At 40.7% G+C, this 23,134-nt stretch overlaps 1 protein-coding gene across 3 annotated transcripts; it reads right to left on the reverse strand.

Moving 5' to 3' along the window:
• Nucleotides 1-612: 612 nt before the first annotated feature.
• Nucleotides 613-22,949, reverse strand: LOC119022843 (serine/threonine-protein kinase 38). Of its 3 annotated transcripts, none has more exons than XM_037104206.1 (14): nt 22,565-22,949; nt 15,838-15,975; nt 15,112-15,163; nt 9,276-9,398; nt 9,049-9,132; nt 8,816-8,939; nt 8,455-8,609; nt 7,697-7,799; nt 7,431-7,492; nt 6,271-6,388; nt 6,034-6,157; nt 5,709-5,804; nt 4,690-4,784; nt 613-4,573 (listed from the first exon to the last, which is right to left on the reverse strand). In XM_037104206.1, exons 2-14 carry the CDS (start codon nt 15,966-15,968, stop codon nt 4,437-4,439), a joined length of 1,404 nt encoding a protein of 467 aa, XP_036960101.1. In that variant the 5' UTR covers nt 15,969-15,975; nt 22,565-22,949; the 3' UTR covers nt 613-4,436. The 3 variants fall into 3 exon arrangements, with proteins under 3 accessions (XP_036960101.1, XP_036960099.1, XP_036960100.1); XM_037104204.1 differs by having other exon boundaries at nt 7,688-7,799; nt 22,565-22,942; XM_037104205.1 differs by lacking the exon at nt 22,565-22,949 and adding an exon at nt 22,407-22,511 and having other exon boundaries at nt 7,688-7,799; nt 15,838-15,986.
• Nucleotides 22,950-23,134: the final 185 nt, after the last annotated feature.

The following is a 23,134-nucleotide window of genomic DNA, read 5'->3' on the forward strand; positions in this document are numbered from 1 at the left end:
CTGCATGTACACACTGCATGCATTGGTTTTTGTTCTTTTTGCTGATGGAGTCTTCAAACATTGAGGCGTGGATGCAGGATAATTTTCTGTTTGCTTTAGAATATATGATATCCTCAGTTGATATTTTACACAGCATATCATCCATCCAGACTGTAAAAGAACAATGAAGGTACAGCAACTACAGGCCATTTTGGATCCTATTTCTATGCTTGGTGCTGTTTTGCTGGTATTCCAGCTAACCAAACAGCCATTATACAAATGGTAAGTCTATTGGTCGTTGTCACAGATAATATCCAGTCAGTAAAATTACTTTCACTATGATTTGGCCAAAAACTAAAATGATTTCCATGTATCTTCATTACGGGACAGTATCAACCTTAAATGTGCTTCTTGGGTAGAATGTAACCCTAACCCAAATTAAGGTTCAGCCTTAGATGTTCTCGCCATTAATTTGAATTTTTCCCCAATATTAAAGTCAGTTCAGAGCAAGGATTATTAACAAATAGAAAGGCCTCTTCAGGCATTTTCTATTTGTTCCTGACTTGGATACTTTTTATTTTGAGTTTCATATCAAGTCAGGTCTGATTAAATAAGTCACAAGTTGAGACAATGCCTCAGGCTGTTGTTTATTTAGCCATCTTAAGACTTCTGCGTACTGCAGGCCAGGCAATCTTTTGAGCAAAGGCACATCCCACCATCCATCCCAACACTGAAGAAGGACACAACACAGTAAGTGCAGAGTAATTCATTGTCAAATAGCAGAAAACAATTCAACAGCAACACGCTACAAAGAGAACAGTGGTTTAAATAATGTACACCCACCTTCCCAAAACCCCTCACTTCTGACTCTCAGGTCACACGTGGTACACATGAGCAGAGCACACGCACATCTGAGCCTCAAATGTAGAAAACATACAGTCTTCATGCAGTCCAGCATCACACCTTAACAACGGTCTGAATCATCTCTCGCTCACACTCACACACACAAAGTGGCATTATAAACAAGTCATTCCATGTGCTCTATTGCTTTAAGCTGACCCACTTGCTGTTTGGTAAAAGCATGCAGAGCAGAAGCATTCTTATAACAGACAGTTTGTTTAAAATAGTGACCCTCCCCCCACTGGCCATAGAAAAAAGCTCCACTGTGTACTTTTCTAAAATGTATCGACACACCACCTGAATGAACTAAGTTTCATACTAAACATAATGAGAAAACCCTTCAGACTGAGTTGTAGATGGAAGCCCATTTCTGCCAAGAAGAGGGGGAGAAAAAAAAGTTAAAATGTTGGGAATGACAAAAAGTTTGAGTTATGAGAGATCAAATTTTGATACATTTTTTGAGAAGTTGCAATTCTAAAAGAAGTCATCTTTAAGGTAATACTTATCCACGTCAGTATTGTATGATAATGTCAGATTGTGTCTTTAAAATATCCAACATACAATGTGAGTCGGTTGGTCAAAATTTGACATGGCTAAGAACTACTTGATGAATCAAAATTCTGACTTACTGAATTTGAGTCACAATTTATGATGAATAATATGATACGAGATATTTTTCAACAAACTCTAAATGACGAAATTTATGATTTGAATATTTTACTCAAAAGTCATCATCTTACCTTTAAGATTTCTTATAAAAATGTAAATTCATAACTTTTTGTCTCTTCATTTCTGGGGGATATGGGCTTCCATAGTTATACCTCATGTGCCAGAACAATACACATTAAAACAAAAACAAACAAAAACTTGCAGGCTACAGTCACAAACAGCATTTTGGAGTTATTGTGGCAAAACCCATTTTCTCCATGATCCATTTACATTCATTTTAAATGACAGCATTTTGGATATTGTGTTCACTGGAAAATGTTTAGCCCTGTGCTTAAAAAAGTAACTTCATACTGGATCTTGTTCAGATGACGAACACTGCTTCATTGTGGCATTACTCTTTGAGATCTTAAGTGTCACTTGGAACACACACACACACACACACACACACACACACCTAACAGCTTCCAACCCTAACCCTAGGAAAGGATCATATATCAAAACAAGGTTAAAACAAAAGTTCACCAACCAAATGAATACAATGTCTTGTGAATGCAACACCTACAGCTGAGGCGGTAACTTAGACAATTCACACACACACAGAATAGAAAATTGTTCCTAATAAAAACGGTTCTGTGTTTTGCATCTTTGATTTACTGCTGCAAGCTGATGAGGCCAGCAGAAAACACTGAGATACTGAATGCCAATGTGTTGAATTTGACTTGTAGGTTGTTGTGAGTTTCAGAGGTACATGTCTGCCTACAGTAATTAACCCGTTCTTGGTATACAATAATTGTACTCATTTAAGTTTGAAGGGCAAGATGTAATGTTCCATCATGATGGTTCGGTGGCGGTGGCTCACGAGGTAGAGCAGGTCATCCACATGTTAAAATGTCCCTGTGGAAGACACTAGATCCCAAAGTGCTCCTGATGGTCAGGCCAAAACCCAGTGTGGAAGCCCACCGCCGTCACTGTGCAAGTGTGTGCTTATGTGTGGAATTTCGAGAGTGAGCAACAACAAGCTTGAAAAGCACTTTGGATAAAAATGCTGTGTAAATGTAACCATTACAGTGGGGTCCAAACATTTAAAACCATATTTAAAAACAGTATTGTCACGCAAACCTAGAAATCATCAGAAAGTTTGAGGATTCATAAAATAAGTGAAAGTGTCTAAAGACTATTTGTTATTCTCAGTAGTGGGGGGATTTTTCAACATCAATTCATGGCTAGACTTAAAGGTTTTATAAAGGAGCAATGCATGGAACTCTACATTCTTTGCAGAAACTGGATCAGTTGCATCTCAAGTACAAAGTGATGAAACCATCAAAAGATCAATACACCAAGCTTAGTTCACTGAGAGAGTAAAGCAACTTCTTCAGATAGTTTGGTAAAAAATAGAACACAGGACTCCAATCAGCAACAACCAGGTCAATCTCTATGGAGATCCTGCCGCAGGACAATGAGCCCAAACACACCTCAACACTTTGACAGAGCGACTTTACGACTAAAGAAATCTGTGCAGTGCTGACTGCCATGGACCATCCTCCACAGTCACAGGACCTCAACACCACTGAATATTTATGAGGCACTTGAAGACCCAGAAAGCCAAGCATTCTGTGACATCACAAGAAGCTTTGTGGAAACTGTCAAATGATGCTGGGATAGCATGAGTCGGCAGGATTTACTGTAAAATGTGTAGAGTCCATGCTAGCTTGAGTGCATGCTGTCATTAAAGCAAAAGGGGGACATACAAAAAGATATTCTGAAATTCATGGATCTTTTTTCAAAGCTTTAACTTCTTGCTCCAACTGATAAGCTTGTATTGCACTTCACTTGCAATGAAGAAAATTTAATTGGATCCAAAATGCATGTGAAATAAAATAATGTTGACTACTGGACCCCACTGTATCTAGGCTTTCTCACACACACTAAAAGTCTGAGTTTGCCACATGTTCATAGCAGGAAAACAGTTACATTTGTGGGAAAAAGGTAACTTCAGTTTTGAGCTACCGTCTTATCAAGCACGGTGTGGCCAGATGTGTACTTTTCCAGTCAAATAAAAATTCCCAAAAGCACAAACTAATGAGCTGTAGGGTTGTAGGCTGTAGGTCTGACAGCACTAAAGTTGGATCAAGCATCATATAAGGTGCAAAAAGCTATTTGAACACAAGCGGGTCATTGTGAAAATGTAACAAGACGCAACAAAATGCACCATTCTCATATATTCACGCATTTCAACAAGCAAATCTTGCAAATATCAATCTATAAAACTACAATTTTAAATTTACAGGAAGTGACATGACAGAGAGATCAAGCAGAAACTTCATTCAGCTCAGTCTTTGGTTGGGTCATCTTAATAAGCCAGTAGCCTCATTGTGAGCTCCTGCCAGAAATGATGAAAAACATTAGGACAGAATCCCTGAAGAGCACTTGATTCACTTCAAGTTGCCACTTAATGCAATGTTTCAGTTGATCAGTCAACATAACAGGGTAAATGGAGTGGATGTCCTGGTTTGGAAAGAGAAAAGCCCTTGGTAGGTCCAACAGACTGATGCTGGTTTACAGGCAGGGAATGTAAATGATCCGGGTGTCAGGAATAGAGACATCCCACTGCATCCACCAGTGGAAAAGGCAAATGGAAGACACAATCACTGTAATCCCACTTTGGAAGCGTCAGAGAAAGTAAAGACCTGCAGAAATGAAGGCAGCAGTTTCTATGGTGGAAAGCAACGGACGAAATTGATCCCCTTTATTATTTGTAGAGTCCTGTGTGACGAGAATCCTCAACACTTAGGTAACGGAGAACAGAGTTCTCCTTATCGGGCTGAAGTTCCCCAGACAGCAGGGGTTTGGACGACTCATTCAGGTTTCATGGTGGTGTCTGAGGGTGTTCATCTCTTTCCTGACTTCATGTAGGACGGTATAGCTCCTCGAGCAGTCAGGCCTTCGAAGCGTTTGTAGGTGTAGTTGATAAAGACCCAGTCCTTGTTCTTCAGGTCGGCCTCAGTCTGGTTAGACACAGGCGTGGCTGTACAAGGAAGACGATGAGGAAAAGAAAAAAAAGAAGAGGGGGTTGAATAATTTCAAGACGTGATAACACAGGCACAACATCTGAAAAGTGTTGAAGAGAAACAGGTAGCTTGCCTGTTGGAGTGAGGATATCTGAATCAGGGAATTCATCAAAGTTTGAGGTGTCATCGATGCTCTTGATCTCTATGGGAATGGCAGCTGGTCTCTCTCTGGAGAAAAGATAAGTGAATTCAAAGAGCTTAACAAGTTGCCAAAGTGGAATTTTGCATTTGAGAATATGGTAGCTGGATGACAATAAGCAGATCATCTCAGCTGGCTGTTAGCCTAGCTTTGTAAACCAGGTGCAAAGAACAAATCATCTGGATGGGCAGCCACACTGGAAATGGTGCATTTCCACTTGGTGCGTTGATCCTGCGCCAATTCTGGGCATCCTACTCTGTGTGATAGTTTCAGGCACGGCAAGAGGTAAAATTATGCTGTGGCTCAGGGGCATGTCGATCTGATGGTGGTCCCATTTAAATAATTAGACAAATCCTCCACTCATCATAATAAAGTGAAATGTCCCACAAAGCAACATTACATGGCGAAACAACAGTAACATAATAACTGGCAGTGTCTTTGGCAACTCAGGAGGGAAAAAATACTGTTGTAATACGTGAAGTCTGCTGTCTGTCATCCTGTCTGTCCTACACACTGAACACAGTAAACACAGTGAAAAAACACACAGACGTCACCATCATGACGTGTACCACCACGCCTCTGTAGGAGCCGCAGTGCTGTGTGAATTAACAGTGATGCGTCTTTATGCTGGAGCTGCTTGGTTCATGGTTGGACTCTCTTCACCTGCCAATGTTAGCAGCAGATGTTTGTGAACAAACAAGTATGAAAGAAGACATCTGAATGCCACTTGATATGCACCACCCACGCCAAACAAAGGCAGAGAATTGGTGGACCTCTGCTGCGGAGATCATGCAAATTCTCTGTATGAAAAGGGCTAATAAGAATGTCTGGTTTGCATGTACACATTTTTTTGAATACAGGGTTTTCAAACAACAGCGATCTTTATCCAGACAAGTTTTCAAATGTCTTGCCGTGATAACAATCCTTTAACAAGACCATGAGACAGTCCCCACCTGATATGGTCATAGTCCACGCCCTCAAAGAAAGGATTGGACTTGATCTCCTCCACACCTGCAGCACCGATCCTGTGCTCCTCCTCACAGCAGAACCTGCTCACAACAATGTGTTCACTTAATACTACACACATTCAACCACTCAATGCAGATCATTTGGATGTTAGGTGTGACATTAGATAACCTCGACATGTTAAGAACAAAATAGTGCCTCGATGTGGTCAATAAACAAAACAAGAGCAACTAACAGTTTAACTGCAGAACTTGTGTGTCAGTATTATGGTACAAGTGAGAGTGCGTTAAGATGCACAAAGGTGGTTCATACCTGAGGATGAGGTCTTTGGCCTTCTCTGATATAGGCACTTCTGGAGGAAAGATCAGTGTCTCGCGCCAGTTCATCACTTTCCTGTATGTCTCCTGAGGCGTCTCTGAGCAGAATGGAGGGTAACCTGCAGACAGAGAGGACAGCAAAAGGTAAACCATCATTCAGAACACATCTCACCTGGCCTGGTCTAAAACTGCTGAAGTTAAGTAAGATGTTCCATCAGGTCCGTGTCTTTACCTATCAGCATCTCATACATGATGACACCCAGGCTCCACCAATCGCAGAGCTTGTTGTATCCATTTTGCATGAAGACCTCTGGAGCAATATAGTCAGGGGTTCCCACAGTGGAGAAAGCCTGGCAGGGACGAGACGTGGAGGAAAGGAGTGGGGAAGAACAGAAATCAAGTAAGAGGCTGTTTGCTATGAGGTGACAATAAAACACAAGTGAAAAACAGGCCAGGGCTTGTTTATCTCTAGAAACATATTTGAATGCTGAATCTGTAGAAAGAGACAAGCTTTTGTTTTGCTGTCTGAGTATTGCTGATCTATCAAGTTTGAGCAGGCTTTGCATGCAGGTAAATGGTCCAGCAGCTCACATTGGCCAAAATGAAATCTCTAAACTGGCTATTGTTTCACAACAATTTGGCCTTTCATAAGTTCTCCTAAATGTACATCTTCATTCATTTGCAGATATCTGTTAAAAGAGATTAGCTGAAATGTTGTCTCACATCCACTCTTTCTCAAGTTTCTAATCAGATTATAAACAAAGGATATCTGTTATCTGGATATCCACTGGCTACAGTGGAATCCCTTGAACACTGGCCTCATCAGTCATGATGATAAACAAGGAAATTGCAATACCCTGTTAAGCAACTGTGCCCAAATTTCACAGCTTGTGCTGTTCATGGGGCTTGTACTTTAGGGGTTGTTTGCTGATATTTTTAAACCATCAATCAAAACTGATCTAACTTTTATGGGGTTTGATATGTTCAATATCACTGTCCATATGATAAGCCTTGGCACTCATACCTAAACTATACTTTTGTCAAGTTTTACTTCGAGAAACAAGTATGACTCTTTTTTCACTGAAGAAAAAAGCCAAACTTTCCAAATACTAAATACTACAATTAGCAGTTCAAATACTTTGCCTTAATAAAGTACCTTACAACAATTGCAAAATTTGGATTAATTTGAGGAACAATCTGAGCAAATAACAGGTACACAAGACTATGAAATCAGACCAGATGTTTTTGTTTTTCTACAGAACCAGTACTGAGGTATCTCTTCTTAACTGAGCTGTATGCATTCATATATAATTGGTCAATAATCTCCATAATCATGAATGAGCCAGCTTGTGTGAAATGTCTGGGGGTCATTTCATCTCTGTTCAGACGTACCAGCTGTCTCCTGTTCCTCTTCCAGGTCTCTGCTTTCCTCTTGGAGTTCATGTTCTGGAAGGCTGTGGAGAAATGACAGCTCAGTCTTAAGAGCAGGCTGTGACTTTACTGATGCATTAAACACCTAAATGTTTTATAATGGCTGACATCTTGACCGGTATGAAATCATCATTGCTCTCTTTACAGAGATTTAAAATGGTGAGCGTGCTGTTTTAATGAAATAAGTGATAAAACATGAACAAATTCAGGTAACTGACTTTGCTTACTGAGGTCACTGGGCAGGCTGTGGTTTAGGTTCTTGTAGAACTCAGTACGGTGTGCCCTCTTCAGCCCCGTGCACAGACCAAAGTCAGACAGCTTCACGTGACCCTGGAAACATTAAACACATCATTGTAACTACTGCACACAGTTGAATCTAAAAAATATTGTCTTATAGTCAAACTAATGATTCAAGTGCTGGAAGCCAAGTCTCCTATGCCATCACATGGCACATTATGGACATCATAAAGCATGCAGCATGTATGGGAGTGTTGAAAGAAAATTGGCACTGCCATTGCGGAGTGCTGCTGCCACGAGGTTATTTACATGGTCTATAACGGAATCTTTCTTGTTTGTTCACAAACATCTGCTGCTAACATTGGCAGGTGCAGAGAGCCCAAACATGCAACTTACATTTCAGTGAACAACACGGAAATATTCATGTACACGCTGCTTAAACAATGCGTTCATATGTGGCCCAGGCCACCTTTGAATGAGGTCTGAGTGATTAGATCTAGAATGCATCCTCAATGTGTCTAGGTGCATTCACACCTATACTTAGAGCTGTTTTTTCGGATGGTAATACCAGGTCTGAACAGGGCCTACCAGACAGGGGCCTCACTTTGCAGAGATGGTACCCTCCTAACACTCTCGAAGGTCTACTCCCCATCTGGGGTCACAATTCCAATGGTGAGAATCTGCTCTATACTAGGTGCAATGAGAACGGCCACAATCACGATGGATAAAGTGGTCAATCATGACTCACCCTGGAGTCTAACAGCAGGTTGTCTGGTTTGATGTCTCTGTGAATGAAACCCAGCTGGTGGATAGAGTCAATGGCCAGCACTGTCTCTGCTATGTAGAACTGAGTAGCCTCTTCTGTCAGAGTGTCCTTCTTCATCAGCAGAGTCATCATGTCCCCTGTGCCAGAAAAGCAGAAACCACAGTCACACTGGTGCTCATCAAGTTGTAGAAAAAAAACCCTGCTCTGCAGCTAGCCTGCCTGATAGCTCAGGAAATTTAGGGGAAGTTTTGCAGGGCTGACTATCACTGACTGGTCAAGCACAGAAGCCCTAGCTGCTTCAGCTTTCCCCTCAGCATTGTGTTGTAGGGTTAGAGGGTCATACCTCCAGGCAGGAACTCCATGATGAGATAGAGGTTCATCTTGTCCTGGAAGCTGTAGAACATTTTGACCACCCACAGGCTATCTGCCTCTACCAGAATGTCCCGCTCAGCACGGATATGACCAACCTAAAGGGCAGGAAGGCAGGAAGGCAGGCAGACACACCAGTCAACACAAATACTTTGAAATGTTGCCATTTCTTCTGTTGAACAATGTATATATGTTTTGCTGTCTCACCTGTTCTTTCTCCAGCATGTCAGCTTTGCGGAGGATCTTCATTGCATAGACGTGACCAGTGTCTTTCTTCTGTACCAAACGAACCTATAGGCAAACACATCAACGCTCAAACCTGACAGTCTCAATCAATGACTTTTAAAATGCTACTGGAAAAACAGTCTTTTAAATTCTATAACAAAAAAGCACACAGGAATCACATTCCAAATATTTATTTGTAAGGTTTTTACCTCTCCAAAAGCTCCTCTGCCAATCACCTTCAGGGACTCAAAGTCCTCCAGGCCCAGTCGAGTGCGCTTCAGACGCAGAAACTCTGTCTCTTTCCTTGCATGCTGAGAACGGCGCATGCGTTTCTGCAGAGCACAGACCAGGAGATTACTTTTTAATTTCTTTTTCATTCTGTGTGATTCTCATCTGCCACTTATAATTCGGAGAAAACAACCTGTAAATGTCATGTAAATGGGATGATATTGGCATGACTTCCTGTGTCAGTGGGTGGTGCTATGGATATGACACAGTATTGATGCATAGGCATATTCAGGGCGACACCCTCAACATGTGTGAGCGATTTGGTGGCGATGGGAATTTGTATGTTCAAGTTATAAGGACTTTATGGCAAAGCGTTGAAATGGAGCACATCACCACGCCCGCCAGGTATAACAGAGGCCAACACTTTTGATGACTTTTAATCTTCAAGGTCTGAGGATGATACCGATAGAAGATTTTATGATCTATGATGACAGCAGAGCAATAATCAAACACTTGTGCTTACTGTTCACTCAAAGGCTATTAACATTAAGTTCTTTACAGCACTTTTCCATCAGATCTAAAAGACACTTGGTGCTGTCCGTTACATTTCCTTCCTTAATTTGAATGAAAAATAACATTTCTGTTTCTGTTTCCCTCAAGTAAGGTTCCAGCTACTGCATTCATGATGAACCCTTCATCAGTAAATGGCTTTTTGTATTAACAACTCTGGGGGAACATTCATCAGCTCTTAAAGAGGCCATGTGGAGTTATTTTTCCTCTGTCTCCTGTTCGCTCTTCACTTTGTCTTCTCTCCCTGTATCGCTCACTCGACTTTACATTTGTCACTTGCTTTTCAGCTCATTCTTCTGTCTGTTTTCAGAGTTCAATGGTTATTGCCTGGATTGCACAGATTTGATTGGCTGAGTAGCATCATGTGGAATGGCTTAACTTGCATGCAACTGGACAATGGACTTCCCGATGCACTAAACTAGTACCCAATAAATCTAGAAAATTGGTCAAAATAGAAGCACCCCATCAAAATTTAAAATCCTTCAGTAATTTATTGACTATAGGTCCAGTTCCGTATAGGAAGGTGTCTGGGTCCGGATGACAACAAGAAATTACAAGCTGCTCACTGATTGCGCTCTTCAGTTTCATGCAATGTAAGGCCTAATGCAATAAAGTGGTACTGGTGAATTTTTGCGAGGATCAGTATAAGTATATAAATGCAGTTGCTGACACTAAGCTTGTCACCCTGGAGGAGGTGGCTGAGGACAGGATGCTGGCAAAACTGCTGGCGATCATGGACCATGCCTCTCATCCCCTCCACAAAACTCTGGACAAGCTAAAGAGCAGCTAACAGGCCAGGAAATCATTCCTATCTGGTGCCATCATTACAAAGCTAACTTATCAAAACACAAAACACACATATAACTACTAAGCATTATATTACTTTTGTACATAAACCTGCACCTTTTTCTCTTGCACCATATACCTCATATTGTATCGTACTTTACTGTTTCTTATTACCTTTATATTGCCCTTATTTTTCATTTTTGTATTATTTTATTTTCTATTGTATTTGTAATGAATGTACCTACTGCTATGAAGACCGATTTTCCCCTCTAAGATTAATTAAGTTATCTATCTCTAGGCCCGATGCCCCATGCCAGTATCAGTATCTAGTTTTCACCCACATGTTTTTACTTTAACATGATGTGCAGCCATAGATTCCAGTTTCACACATTATTCCTATCTTGCATAAAGGTAACAGTTATGTTCAAACAATCATGATCCAGTCTTCAGTAAATTAATTCACTTCAATGATAAACCATAGAATTGTAAAGAAACAACAGGCTTCATGACTACAAACTCTTCTTCTGTGACACCCAGAGATCTTTCACCAGAGAAAAGCTCATGAAAATCAGGGGAACAACTTCAGCAGACTTGTTTACCATCTTTTTTTCTGTTCAACAGAAGAATTATTGGACATTCTGGTCAAAGGTGAACTAACCTAATCAGAGGAAGTTATGGTCAAGCCAACTGTGTTAAATAGCCCTCCTCTGCTTTGTTGGTTTTACTGGCAGACAAAAGACCACACAGCCATCCACTGTATCAGAGTATGTAACACCATGCTATTCAACTTGACTGGTGCACTGTCAAGTGAGTTAGTGAGAACAGGATGCGCAGCTCCAAAAATACAAAATCAATTTGTAGCGGTAAATGTTGATATTGTGGCAGAACGCCACAAATAAATGAATGTGAGGGAAACACTGCTCTCTGTGCAATGAGCTGGACAAACTGCAACTACTGGTGGGAAGAAACAGAGGCTTTTCTGTATCTTTCATTCTGTTATTCAAGGAGACGTGGCTGTGTGGATGGATACCAGACTCTGGGCTGCAGCTGGCAGGCTTCCAACTCTTCAGACTGGATCATGACACGGAACTATCCGGCAGAGCGAAAGGTGGGGGAATCTGTTTTTATATCAACAGTGGCTGGTGCATAGCACTGTTCTCCTCTTTTGGAATCATTTTACATCAGCTGCAAACCCTACTTAATGCCCCCCACACGTTTGCTTCAATCATTCCAGTCATTTTTATATTCCACCACAGGCCGGCGCAGGACTCATTGTGCATGCTCGTCAATGAAATACTGTGCGTGGAGCAGACATACCTGGACTCTTTTGTTAGTGTCCTCTGTAACTTTAACAAGTGAACAAACAGCAACGATCTGGGATGGTACAGTAACGGTAGGGACCAGAGGTGTAGGTAGGTGCGAAAAAAAAAGTTTCTTTCTGCATAAAAGTTCCCCCAATCAAAACTATACAACCCCAAACTTCCCAATACAGTGATCCTAAACACTCTGCTTCCTCTGGTCGGAAACGTAATAAACTGTTACACCACAGTCAGTAGCTCTTTTCACCCAGACATGCCTCATTATCGCTGCAGCAGTGGTTTCTCCAATTCTCTGACGTTGGTCATTCACACAGAGTGAAGCATCTATGCCATAAAGATGAACCGTTGTGTAATTCACACAGAGAGTCGGCGCTGCAGCTCCTAAAGAGGCGTGATGGTACACATCATGATGATGTCTGTGTTATATCGAGGTGTTTCTCTGGTGTCCTCATGTCAATCTAAACCCACTGACTGTTTACAATCGTATGGATGCTGTTATAATGTGAAGTGATTGAGATCCTGACCCACCAAACATCCTGGAAAGTGACAAAGTTACGTTTTTCACTCTTATTTACATAATTAGATAATCCCCATCAGTAAACTGGAAGCTGTCTGACTCTGTCACTCTTGGGGATAGAGGCTGTTTTCTGGGGAAAAGTTCACTGAAGCCTAGGGATGTATACCAAGGAGCGGGGTACGGTTAAGATTCTGGACAAATGGTAGTGTTATCGGGACTTTTTAAAAAAATATATTTTTTCAAAAAATTTTTTTAAAAATGATTTTTTATTGGATTTTGACATGGATGGTTTCTGAACGTCTACCCAACTGTAATGACAACAAACTTAACAACAAACTCCGTGACTTGACTTCGCAGAAATGCAGTCTTTAGCATTGGCCAGGCTGCTAACTTTACTTTATCACAGCAATCAAACACACTGCACTCCTATAGCTTCATACTTTGCGCATACTCCAAGTGTTTGGTGATGTGCTTACCCTGAATTTCCACTGGATACTGTCCGCTGCATTACGGCTTTGATCCGGTTTTGCTCTGCCGTCCGGTCATCCCCACTGCTTGCATTAACTTTAGTCCGAAACGCCGCAGTACGCTAGGCAGCTGGTGTCGCGTGGCCGAGGAGTTTCCGCTATGAAGGACATTAGAAGAACTTGTGTTTGTCTCTTTTTGGAAATTTGTGTGCTGGTGTCAACACGGAGTGTTTTATTTTGAAAAGTAACCGGATGTTATCTGGTTATTTCTGTGACTGACTTCCTGTCTGCTCAGTGCTAAATTCAGCTGACTTGCTACATCGTGCTCCGGCATCCGCCAGATTTTTATATCTGGTCCTGGTCCTGGTTATGTGTTCAGAAGTATTTGTAATTGCATAGTTTCTGTTCTGTTGAAGCTTTATTATTACCTTGTGGTAATAAAAAGAAGGTTGAATCTTTTAACAGCATTTGCACAAAATGATATGTAGTATCGATAAGAGTATCGATAAGTATCGGTACCGATAAGGAGTATCGGTATCAGTATTGGTATCGATAAAATCCTAACGACATCCATCCCTCGCCTCAGTCAGGAGGGCTGACCGTCACGGAGATTTATTTTCATCACAAACACTTGGTGAGTTAAAGCTTTTTTTGCCGGTAATAGGCGCTGTTTTCGGGCAGAAATGTGACGAAGAGTCAGTAGGACAGGCAGGAGGACAGACGCTTCTCCACATATAACAAGGGATGTATATAGTCAGGATTTTATCGATGCCGATACTCCTTATCGGTATCGATACTTATCGATACTCTTCTCGATACTACAACATGTAATTTTGAGTAAAAAAAATAAAGACTTTACAAGATGTCAAAAGATTCAACCTTCTTTTTATTACCACAAAGTAATAATAAAGCGTCAACAGAACAGAAGCTGTGCAATTACAAATACTTCGCAACGGATAACCAGGACTTTTATATTAGGCGGATGCCGGAGCATGACGCAGCAATTTCAGTTGAATTTAGCACCAAGAAGACAGGAAGTCAAGTACTGAAATAACATTATAAAATCTGGTTACTTTTCAAAATAAAACACTCCGTGTTGACAACAGCACACAAATCTCAAAAAAGAGAAAAACACAAGCTCTTCAAATAATCCTTTGGTCGGGAACACTTCCTGTTGTTGTTTTTATGACACATACCTATAACTGCGGTTGACAGCGATTGTGTGAGTATTGCGGAAATTCCTCAGCCTCGTGATGCCAGCTGTCTGCCGTACTACGGTCTCAAAACGCAACCGGTGAGGTTCACTAGACGACATACGACGGACTGCGGAGTAAAACCGGATCGAAGCTGTAGTGCAGTGGACAGTATCCAGTGGAAATTCAGGGTAAGCAACATCATCAAACACTTGGAGAGCACACATAGTATGAAGCTAAAGGAGTGCGGTGTGTTTTATTGCTAAAACAAAGGGAGTAAAGTTAGCAGCCCAGCTAACGCTAAAGACGCTAAAGTACCAGTCCTCGGTATACATCCCTACATATAACTACTGTATTTTTTTTCCTCAAAAGTTGCCAAAAACAGTTGGGCCTCTGATACTACCTCCAGAGGCCAATCAGCGCTGGAATGAAATTTCACCTCTCGTCGCCTCTGAGACATTCACACAGAGGTAGATGCGGAGAATTGGTGCAGGATCCACGCATCCAAACAGTTTTGTACTACTGAATTAACCTGCACATTCTTCACCTACTTCAAAATCGGTCACACAGTATTTATATTTATACTCACACAGTTTCCATTTGCATTACCTCTTTTAAATATCTATATTATTGTATGTTGTTTAGTACCTTCAGACCACAGCCAGTTCCTCATATATGTAAACGTAAATAATGGCAATTCTGATTCTCAGGCATGACAGCATGACAATTATGTTGATGATTGCTGATGATTAAACAATGTTTTCATATCACGTCCAAGCTTCACAGTCACGCCCCCCCCCCTTACTGTTGCTTGTCCACATTTCTCCATCTCTCTCATTGTCACAAGGTCAAGGAAAGTGGTTACGAAAGGACATAAAAGGTGGCTATTAAATCTACTGAGTGAAATCACCCTTAGTATCACAAAGCATCCTGGAAAACACAGCAGGTTTGTGTTTGTCACTCACCTCTTCATCAGCCAAGCCTTCCTGATCCATCACTTTCTCCAGCTTCTGCTGCCTGAAAAGACAATTACCACCATCTTATAGTAACAAATTAGTGGAAGCACATCCCAGCATGGCAATTATGTTGGCAAGAAGGGATGAACATGATCAAAAAAACCCACATTACACATTTTGTCTTCATCACGTATCCTCCAGTAATGAAAAGATCCCTAGACTGTTGAATCCAGAACAGCCTTACCATCAGTTAAATAAACATGAATCCATCATATTACTTACAGTGCTGCAACATACATCAGACTCAGATATCAGCTACATATCAAGCACAAGAATCAAATCAAAAACTTGAATTACTAGACTTACAATATTAGCCTATACTTTCACTTAGTGACTACACATTAAAAAGAGAAAGTCAGTGTTACAAGCAGGGAGTAAGAAAGAAAGAAAGAAAGAAAGAAAGAAAGAAAGAAAGAAAGAAAGAAAGAAAGAATAATCTTCTATCATCCATACTGAACCCAACAGGAGTACAATGATGTAATTTGTCACAACAGGAAGTGTCCTTGCCTCAGCTGAATTTTGACATAAGCCACACAATAAAGAAAGTCGAGGGTTCACAATGTTTAAATGTGTGTATCAAGTCACGAGCAGATTTTTAAGTTTCACTCAGAATTAAACAGTCTGGAATGAAAACATCAAGATCAGTGTGCATCTTCTCAAACATTTGGATGTTACCTCATCTCTCTTTCCTCGTGCTGGGCGATGAGATTACTGTAAAAGTTTTCCAGGGTCACTTTAGCCATGGTGACCCGCTCCTTGGTGTGGTTACTCATGGAGGAGCACGAGCTCTGGCCAGTCATTGCCATGCTTTACCTGGAAAGACAGTAACATAATAGAGCAAGCCATTTTGTTATGATGAGTTTTGATGTTACAACATTGAGATGTGGTCTTAAAAATTGGAACTATGAACGAAGATGACTGTTGGCCTAGAAAAGGAGGAAGGAAAGCTGCAAGCTCTGCTGTCTTCAGAGCAATGTTGATAACATTGTGTAAGTACAGTTATGAAGAAATGATGAAGAAATCTCATTTGTACAAGCACAAATCCTTTTGAGGTGGATCAGTTTCAGGTTCAAGTTTCTATATATAATGCTGGCAGTGAAACCACATAATCATGACACAGAGTCCTTCAGGTAAATGTATTATCCCACTTCATCAAGTAGTACCACTGCTCAACAGTTGCAATTTCCCAGTCATCTCTGGCAAGTAAAATGCCACATTGGGCTGGTGGAAATTCCCTGAAAACATGTTCACAAATGCTGGTAGTGGGCAACAAAGTCAAAAGGGGTTGCAAAAATCTGATCACTAAATTATCATGTGATATTTGGAAATTCATTCGGTATTTGTCATATCTGTGAAATTCTAGGTAATCAATCGAGCCAATGGGTGGTTGTTAGTTCCTTGAAAGTTGGTTTGTGATAAATATAGAGAAGAAGAAATAGCCACTGTGCAGATTATTTTTTTGTTTCAGAGGAAGAAAAACAAAGTGTTCAGATTGGTGGGAATTTTTTTTTTAACAAAACAAATCTTTGCTCATTGAATCTTAGTGTTCATAAATTGAACTTCTTTAAATGAATTATTCAATATCGTATCGCTATCTGCCACGAGAAACAAGTAATAATCGGCTATATGCATCAGCTGAAAAGAATCCATATGATACATCCCGAGAATCAAATAGCCTGGGTGTCGATGTTGGGACAATATTGTAGGGTTGTATCTTGGTACTTTCACACAATATTAAAACAATGACATTTTTGATAAATGATCATGTGTAAATATGGCTATAATGACTAAAGTCTAAAATCTAAGATAATATATAGTCTCATATCATAATATCAATATATTGCCATGATCTACATTCAGCTAATACATCTAGAAACTCATTGGATAAGTAGTTCAAAAGGATTAATTTTATTAACGGCAATCGTTTTTCTGGAGGTGATGATGGCAGTGCCCAAGGAGTGAGCCATCTCGCTTCCCTCTCATCTCTGTTGACAAGAGCACATGCAAAATACTGACTGCAAGATTTTCAGTGTGCGAGAGTGTTTGTTGCTTGTATCCATGACGCACTGTATCCTTTTTTAATCATTCACTGAAATAAAGACTGAACGTGAAATTAATCTGTTGCCTTAGATTATTTCTCATTGTAATTTTGACACAGTGTTGTAAAAAAATAAATAAATAAAAAATAATGTGTATTTCCCGTCATTTTAATTGTTCATGTTTTTAAGACAGAGACATAGCCTGTTTAATATGTGAGAGTGCTCTGACTGATCAGGCACCAACTGTTATCAGCCGATATATATTGGCAATGTCCTACCAACAAACTGTCTGTGGGGATATATGTCCTGGTACCGCAGAACAATTCTTGTAAAGTTATATCTCACAATGAGAAGCCAGCCAGTGACTGTTACTAATGCAGAAACAGTGCTGTGGAGAGAGCATATCAGAAATAATGATGGTATTTATGGCTCCGTAAATTCCTGGATGAACTGAACACAACGCGAATTATTCGCAAATCAACATTACACACAAATCACTGATAAGATGTGATATCATGTCTAATCTCTCCAAGCGACAATCGCATGAGTTGAATTTATTTAACTGAGGAAAATTTTTCATGTGATGCTGTGCTGCGAAAGCCTATCGCTGTTGACATTCACATTGAGGTCATTATGTTCACACTGATGATGTCTGGACATTGAACATGAACAACGATGGAGGAGAGGGTAAATATCACTAATCATGCCCGTTTGAGGACACCCCGAGCTGTGTGTTAACACATCTACTCATCCTGAGACGGGACAAATAAGGAGTTGCTGTGGAGGGAAATGAGCAAGATAGTGAGATCCGATGAAGCATGAATTCAGGCTTTTTAAAAGATGCCATTATTTCAGCGTCATTCTGACCAGTCAGGTCACAGAGAAATGTCTTTGTTTTCGATTTCATACTATGTGTGATTGGGACACAACTACTATTCAGTCTCAATGTTTATCGCATGGAATGCATGGATTTGACTGGATGAGTAGCATTAACTTAACTTGCATTCAATTGGTCTCGATTTCCCAATCTGCTAAACCAGTACAGTAAAGTCTAGAAAAGCGGTGCCATACCACCTGTTAGCGAAAACCTATGGCTAAGACCATAGGTCACTAACAGGAGGACGGCGGTCCGAGTCCTGATCCAGACGCCATCCTATGTGGACCTGGACCCATAGTCAATAAATGATTTAAGTACTTTAAATTTTGACAGGATGCTTCCATGTTAACCAGTGTGGCTTTTCTAGACTTTACAGTACTGGTTAATGGATCAGGAAAACCACTGACCAATTGCATGCCAGTAAAGCCATCCCACGTGATGCTACTAAGCCAATCAAATCTGTGCATTACAGGAGATAAACAGTGTGACTCTGAATACAGACAGATGAAAGACGTGAGAAGCGAGTGACAGATGGAAAGACGAGTGAGAGAGATGAGTGAGCCGCAGACAACAGAGAAACATAACTACTAGGGGTGGCACGGTTCACAAAATCCACAGTTCGGTTCATATCACAGTTTTGTGGTCACGGTTTTCGGTACGCTGATCGTTAGGAAAATCAATTGTGTTTTGTGTAGTCAGGTTAAAACTTAAAGAATGAGGCAATCTGATATTTGATACATCATTGTGACAGTCTTGGGTTAAAAGGTAGATTCTGGCACTGCAAGACAGGTGATATTGCTAGTTCCAACATGCTTTTCATTTATTTAGTGAAGAAAGTTATCTTTAAGAAATTCTAAGAACAATAATGATAATAACACTAATGTAATGTAATGGGCAGTCACAGTCAGGAAACTTTTAGTACCCTGGAGGTCCATCCATCACTAGTAAGCACTACATAGGCTGTCAGACAGCTCTTTAACAACCCCTCGTCAGGTCTCTTCAAAAAGTGCGGGAATTACCGTGTTGCTGAGGTGTTTGCGGGACGTGATTTTATTTTATATCGTGGCTCGAGTGTTTTAATCATACAAAAAAATCCTGCATCCTCCACCACGGCAAAAGGCTGCATATCTTACCCCACTTACCCCATGGCATCCAGCTCTGTACCGCCACCTGCTGCTCTGGAGTGTACACGCTTCGCCTTGTTAGTAAATGAGAAAAAGAAGTTGCGCGTGCCTATGAACTGAACGGTACACATGTGCCCTGAACTGTGACAAGCGTACCGAACGGGACGGATTTTTCTGATGAACTGTTCCACCCCTGATAACTACATCCCAGAATGGACAGACTCTTTCATGTTCATTCTTCCCACTGGAAGCACAAGACCAGTCTGCCTGATATGCTCAGACTGTGGCACTCATAAAAAGTGTCAATGTGAAACGTCACTATGAGACAAAGCACAAAGTTTTTGACCAAACATACCCACTCAAGTCTGAACTTGATCACAGAAATCAAGCAGTCTCAGAGCCCAATATGAACAATCCACCCCGATCCTGACCCATTCATTCACTGCCCAACAGCGTGCTAATGAATGCTCCCCCTTCTTTTCCTTAACGTGAGAAGAAAAAAAACATATCTACAGTATTATGTATCATATCTGTATAATTATATCTTGAGTGACAATAAATACTGTTGAAATGTTTTTAAAATGTTCTTTCTTTATTTGATTTGACCATCAGTTGTTGATCACATGTAGATGCTGATACAGCTACTAGGCTATTTGAATATGTATGACACCAAATCATATCACAGGTTAGAGATTATGATGTTGCGGACATTTGTTTGAGGAAACTGGACCTATTTCAATTTTAGTTGAATACCCCTGGTTTAGATGGTGCACTTGTTCTTCCAGTTCTGTGGCCCCCTCCCCCAGCTCGAACCCAAAGAGTGAAGGATGGTGTGCCTCAAGCTCGATAGCCTGCACATAAGACTGATCAATAACATATATGAAACTGCAAAACGAAAGTTCTCATCTCTCTTTAATATCCCAGTTAAATTTGGAATGACTTTGGCTTCGTGTGCAATGGGAATGTGTAAACTGTGCATTTACACGCGGGTCAGTTGACTGGGGTGAACATGCTAAATTCTGCTGCGCAAAGTGATAATGCATTATCAACATCAGGTGGTGGTGATAAATAAGGAAGGGCTTTGGGACACAGTGTATTCAGTGGTGTTTCAAAGGAAAAAACACGGGATCACCGACCAAGCTGGTAAACTTCTGGTTTAGTGCCAGGCTTACTTGAAAGGGGGATAAAATAAATTGATTGTGTGGCTCTTCTAGGCTTTCAAGATGTTACTGGACCGAATGGCTCAGATTTTTATAGTGAAACGAGTCATTCTGTAGGGGTTGTGACACTAAAAAAAATGTATACACTATTTTACAGATGCTTCTTTCACACTGGATCAGTTGTTGTTTTCTATTTTCTTGCAAATGTTTCCAGTGCATTTGTGACATGAAACGTGACATTACTGACGTACAATGTAATGCTCTAGATAGAATTTGCAGACTGGCTGTCTTGCCTGCAGAAAGTAAGAATGGGGTCAATAGGCAATATTCAGCAGGCACACCCACATTTAAAAAGCCAATGTAGACCCACTAATTTTGGTGGAAAAGCAGCAATTCAAACAACTGATGTTTGAGCATCTTACTGGGATAAGGAGGATACTAAAGCATGTGTTCATTTAATGAATGTAAAGACAGTTACGTAGCTGGATCATTGTGAAGAGAGAACGTCACACTGGTAAGTGCAGTATAAAGTATTGTAATGTTAACAGATTGGTTTCTGTTCCTGCCTGCCTGGCTGCTTTCAGTGCCCTGCCCATAACTTGGACAAGGTGATGGTGCTGTGTTATATAATCGAGACTAGCTCATTTATTCTAGTGCTATCACCAGAGTAATGTGTAGAGGGTATGTCATGGAGTGGAGAAGTAGTTTCAGATAAAAATATATCTTAGTCTACACTGAATAACGTGACATTAGTCAAAGTTTGTCATGCACGTATGGCTGCTGCACATCTAATGTTAACATACAGCACCTGTCTGTGTCAGTTTGTTCACTTTAGATTTAAAAGGAGGCTATTAAGAGGCTCTACATTTTCAGCAGAAGTGGCCTTCAAATGATGATGATTGACTCAGCAGAACCTCCATGCAAAATGAGGACGTCCTGCCCAATGTGTTCAGTGGAGGCTGCAGCAAACTATCAGAGCCAAGTTCAGCCGATAACGATAGTTAAAAAGGTCATAACGGGCGGATTAATCGGCCAAACCAATTAATCAGTCAACCTCAACACTAAACTAAATCACTATGCACTTTTTATGTACTGTCTCACCTCAGTTCATGCCAGAAGCTGTGAAACCGGCACCACAAAAGATACAAATACATCATCTCAACACGTTGCCTTTTCAGTGGGATTTTTTACTCTTCAGTTTGACAGATATCCTGATGCATCTTAACAGGATCGTCTTGCAATGTATCAGTTACCACAGAATGGCTGTATTGTCAAACTGCCATTATTATGGACAGCATATTGTAAATTCTGTCCTATTGCGAGTTTAACAGCATGTCATCTTTCTCGGTGTACATTTTAACGTAAGGTACACACTTTCTCAAAATAACCTTTAGAGCTAACATTCCAATAGCTACGATACATCTGTAGCTGTTACATAATTTAAACGAGAGATCTGAAGTCCTCCATTAAGAAATAACATTTATACAGTAATGGTGGCGATTCAGAAAACGTGAATGCTGACATTGAGCTAATTCAGTTTAGTTCAGTCCGGGAAAAACAGACTGACCCAGCCTAAATCAACAAGACGTAGCTTAGCTACCAAAGTTGTTAGTTTCGGTTACAACGCACCACACGTGCCTCAAACTACATAAAGAGCAAAGGGTTTACAGTAAAGAGTCATTCAAATCAATCTCAATGTATTGTATTTTGAATGGTGTTATTTTTCGACGGCGTTTTAAGTTAGCCAATAGCCACATAAACAAACGCTTTAACCTGCTAACATTAGTTAGCTAGCAAGATAGCCATTAAAGTTCCTGCCTACGTCAAGTCGGGCATATAATGTTTGCATGACATTGCATAAGTCCTTCAAAATAAAGCTGTCGCGTTCATAGAATGACAGTTTAATACCCTGTTCGTCATTCTGAATTTTATTCTGAAGGTTTTCACCGGAAAATGCCCACTTCCTTTCCCGGCACTTAACAACTCGAAGTTACCCAAAGCGAACAGCTAAGGGAAAGTTAGCTAGTAAAGGTTAGCTACTTATCTGCTAAATTGGTTGGGTCGTCTGTTTTGAAATACAGCATCGTAAGGCAGAGGATGATCACAATTCATTTAGTAGGACAATTAACTAGAGAAAATGTTTAGTATATTTCCTTCGAGGTCTTTCATTCTGTATTTTATAGTTGGTCTTTGTTCGCTTACCTTGGTCGAAGGTGCGGTAGCTGCCGTCTCTTCCTCTGCTTAACCAGGCGTTGCGTCACCATCGGCTCCAAATCATAATGACACCTAGTGGCCAACCTTCTTCGTCCTCCTCTTCGATTAAGACCGCAAGCCTCGACATTTATTATTAGAGCTTTCTGAGAGGAGTAAGCTTAAAACATGTGATAACGCCATTCAGTTGTCTTATCTAGAAACATGTAAGTCTACTGTACATAAAAGAGACATACATATATTATTTTGAATCTGATCCTTTCTTTGAATGGAACAGTTGAATATGAAAGCAGCAGCAGATCAGACCAGGTATGTTGCCAAACAAACTATACAAAAATGCTACAATCCATCCAGTTTTTCTGTTGCTGTGCTCTATGATTAGAGCATGTATGTAAACAAAGTGACAGGCCAGTTAAAGCTGCAGTCTGGAGTTTTGAGAAAAAAGTGGACTGACCAGAACATTTGCATGATCCAGCTCCCAGGTCCCTCCTACTTCCTCTCTGCTGCCTGCAGCCCTGCCTTCAAAGCTCCTCCCACAGGGGAGCCTGCTGTGCAGAGGAA

Source organism: Acanthopagrus latus, chromosome 7 (genome assembly GCF_904848185.1).
Source record: "Acanthopagrus latus isolate v.2019 chromosome 7, fAcaLat1.1, whole genome shotgun sequence".
NCBI classification, from domain to species: domain Eukaryota; kingdom Metazoa; phylum Chordata; class Actinopteri; order Spariformes; family Sparidae; genus Acanthopagrus; species Acanthopagrus latus.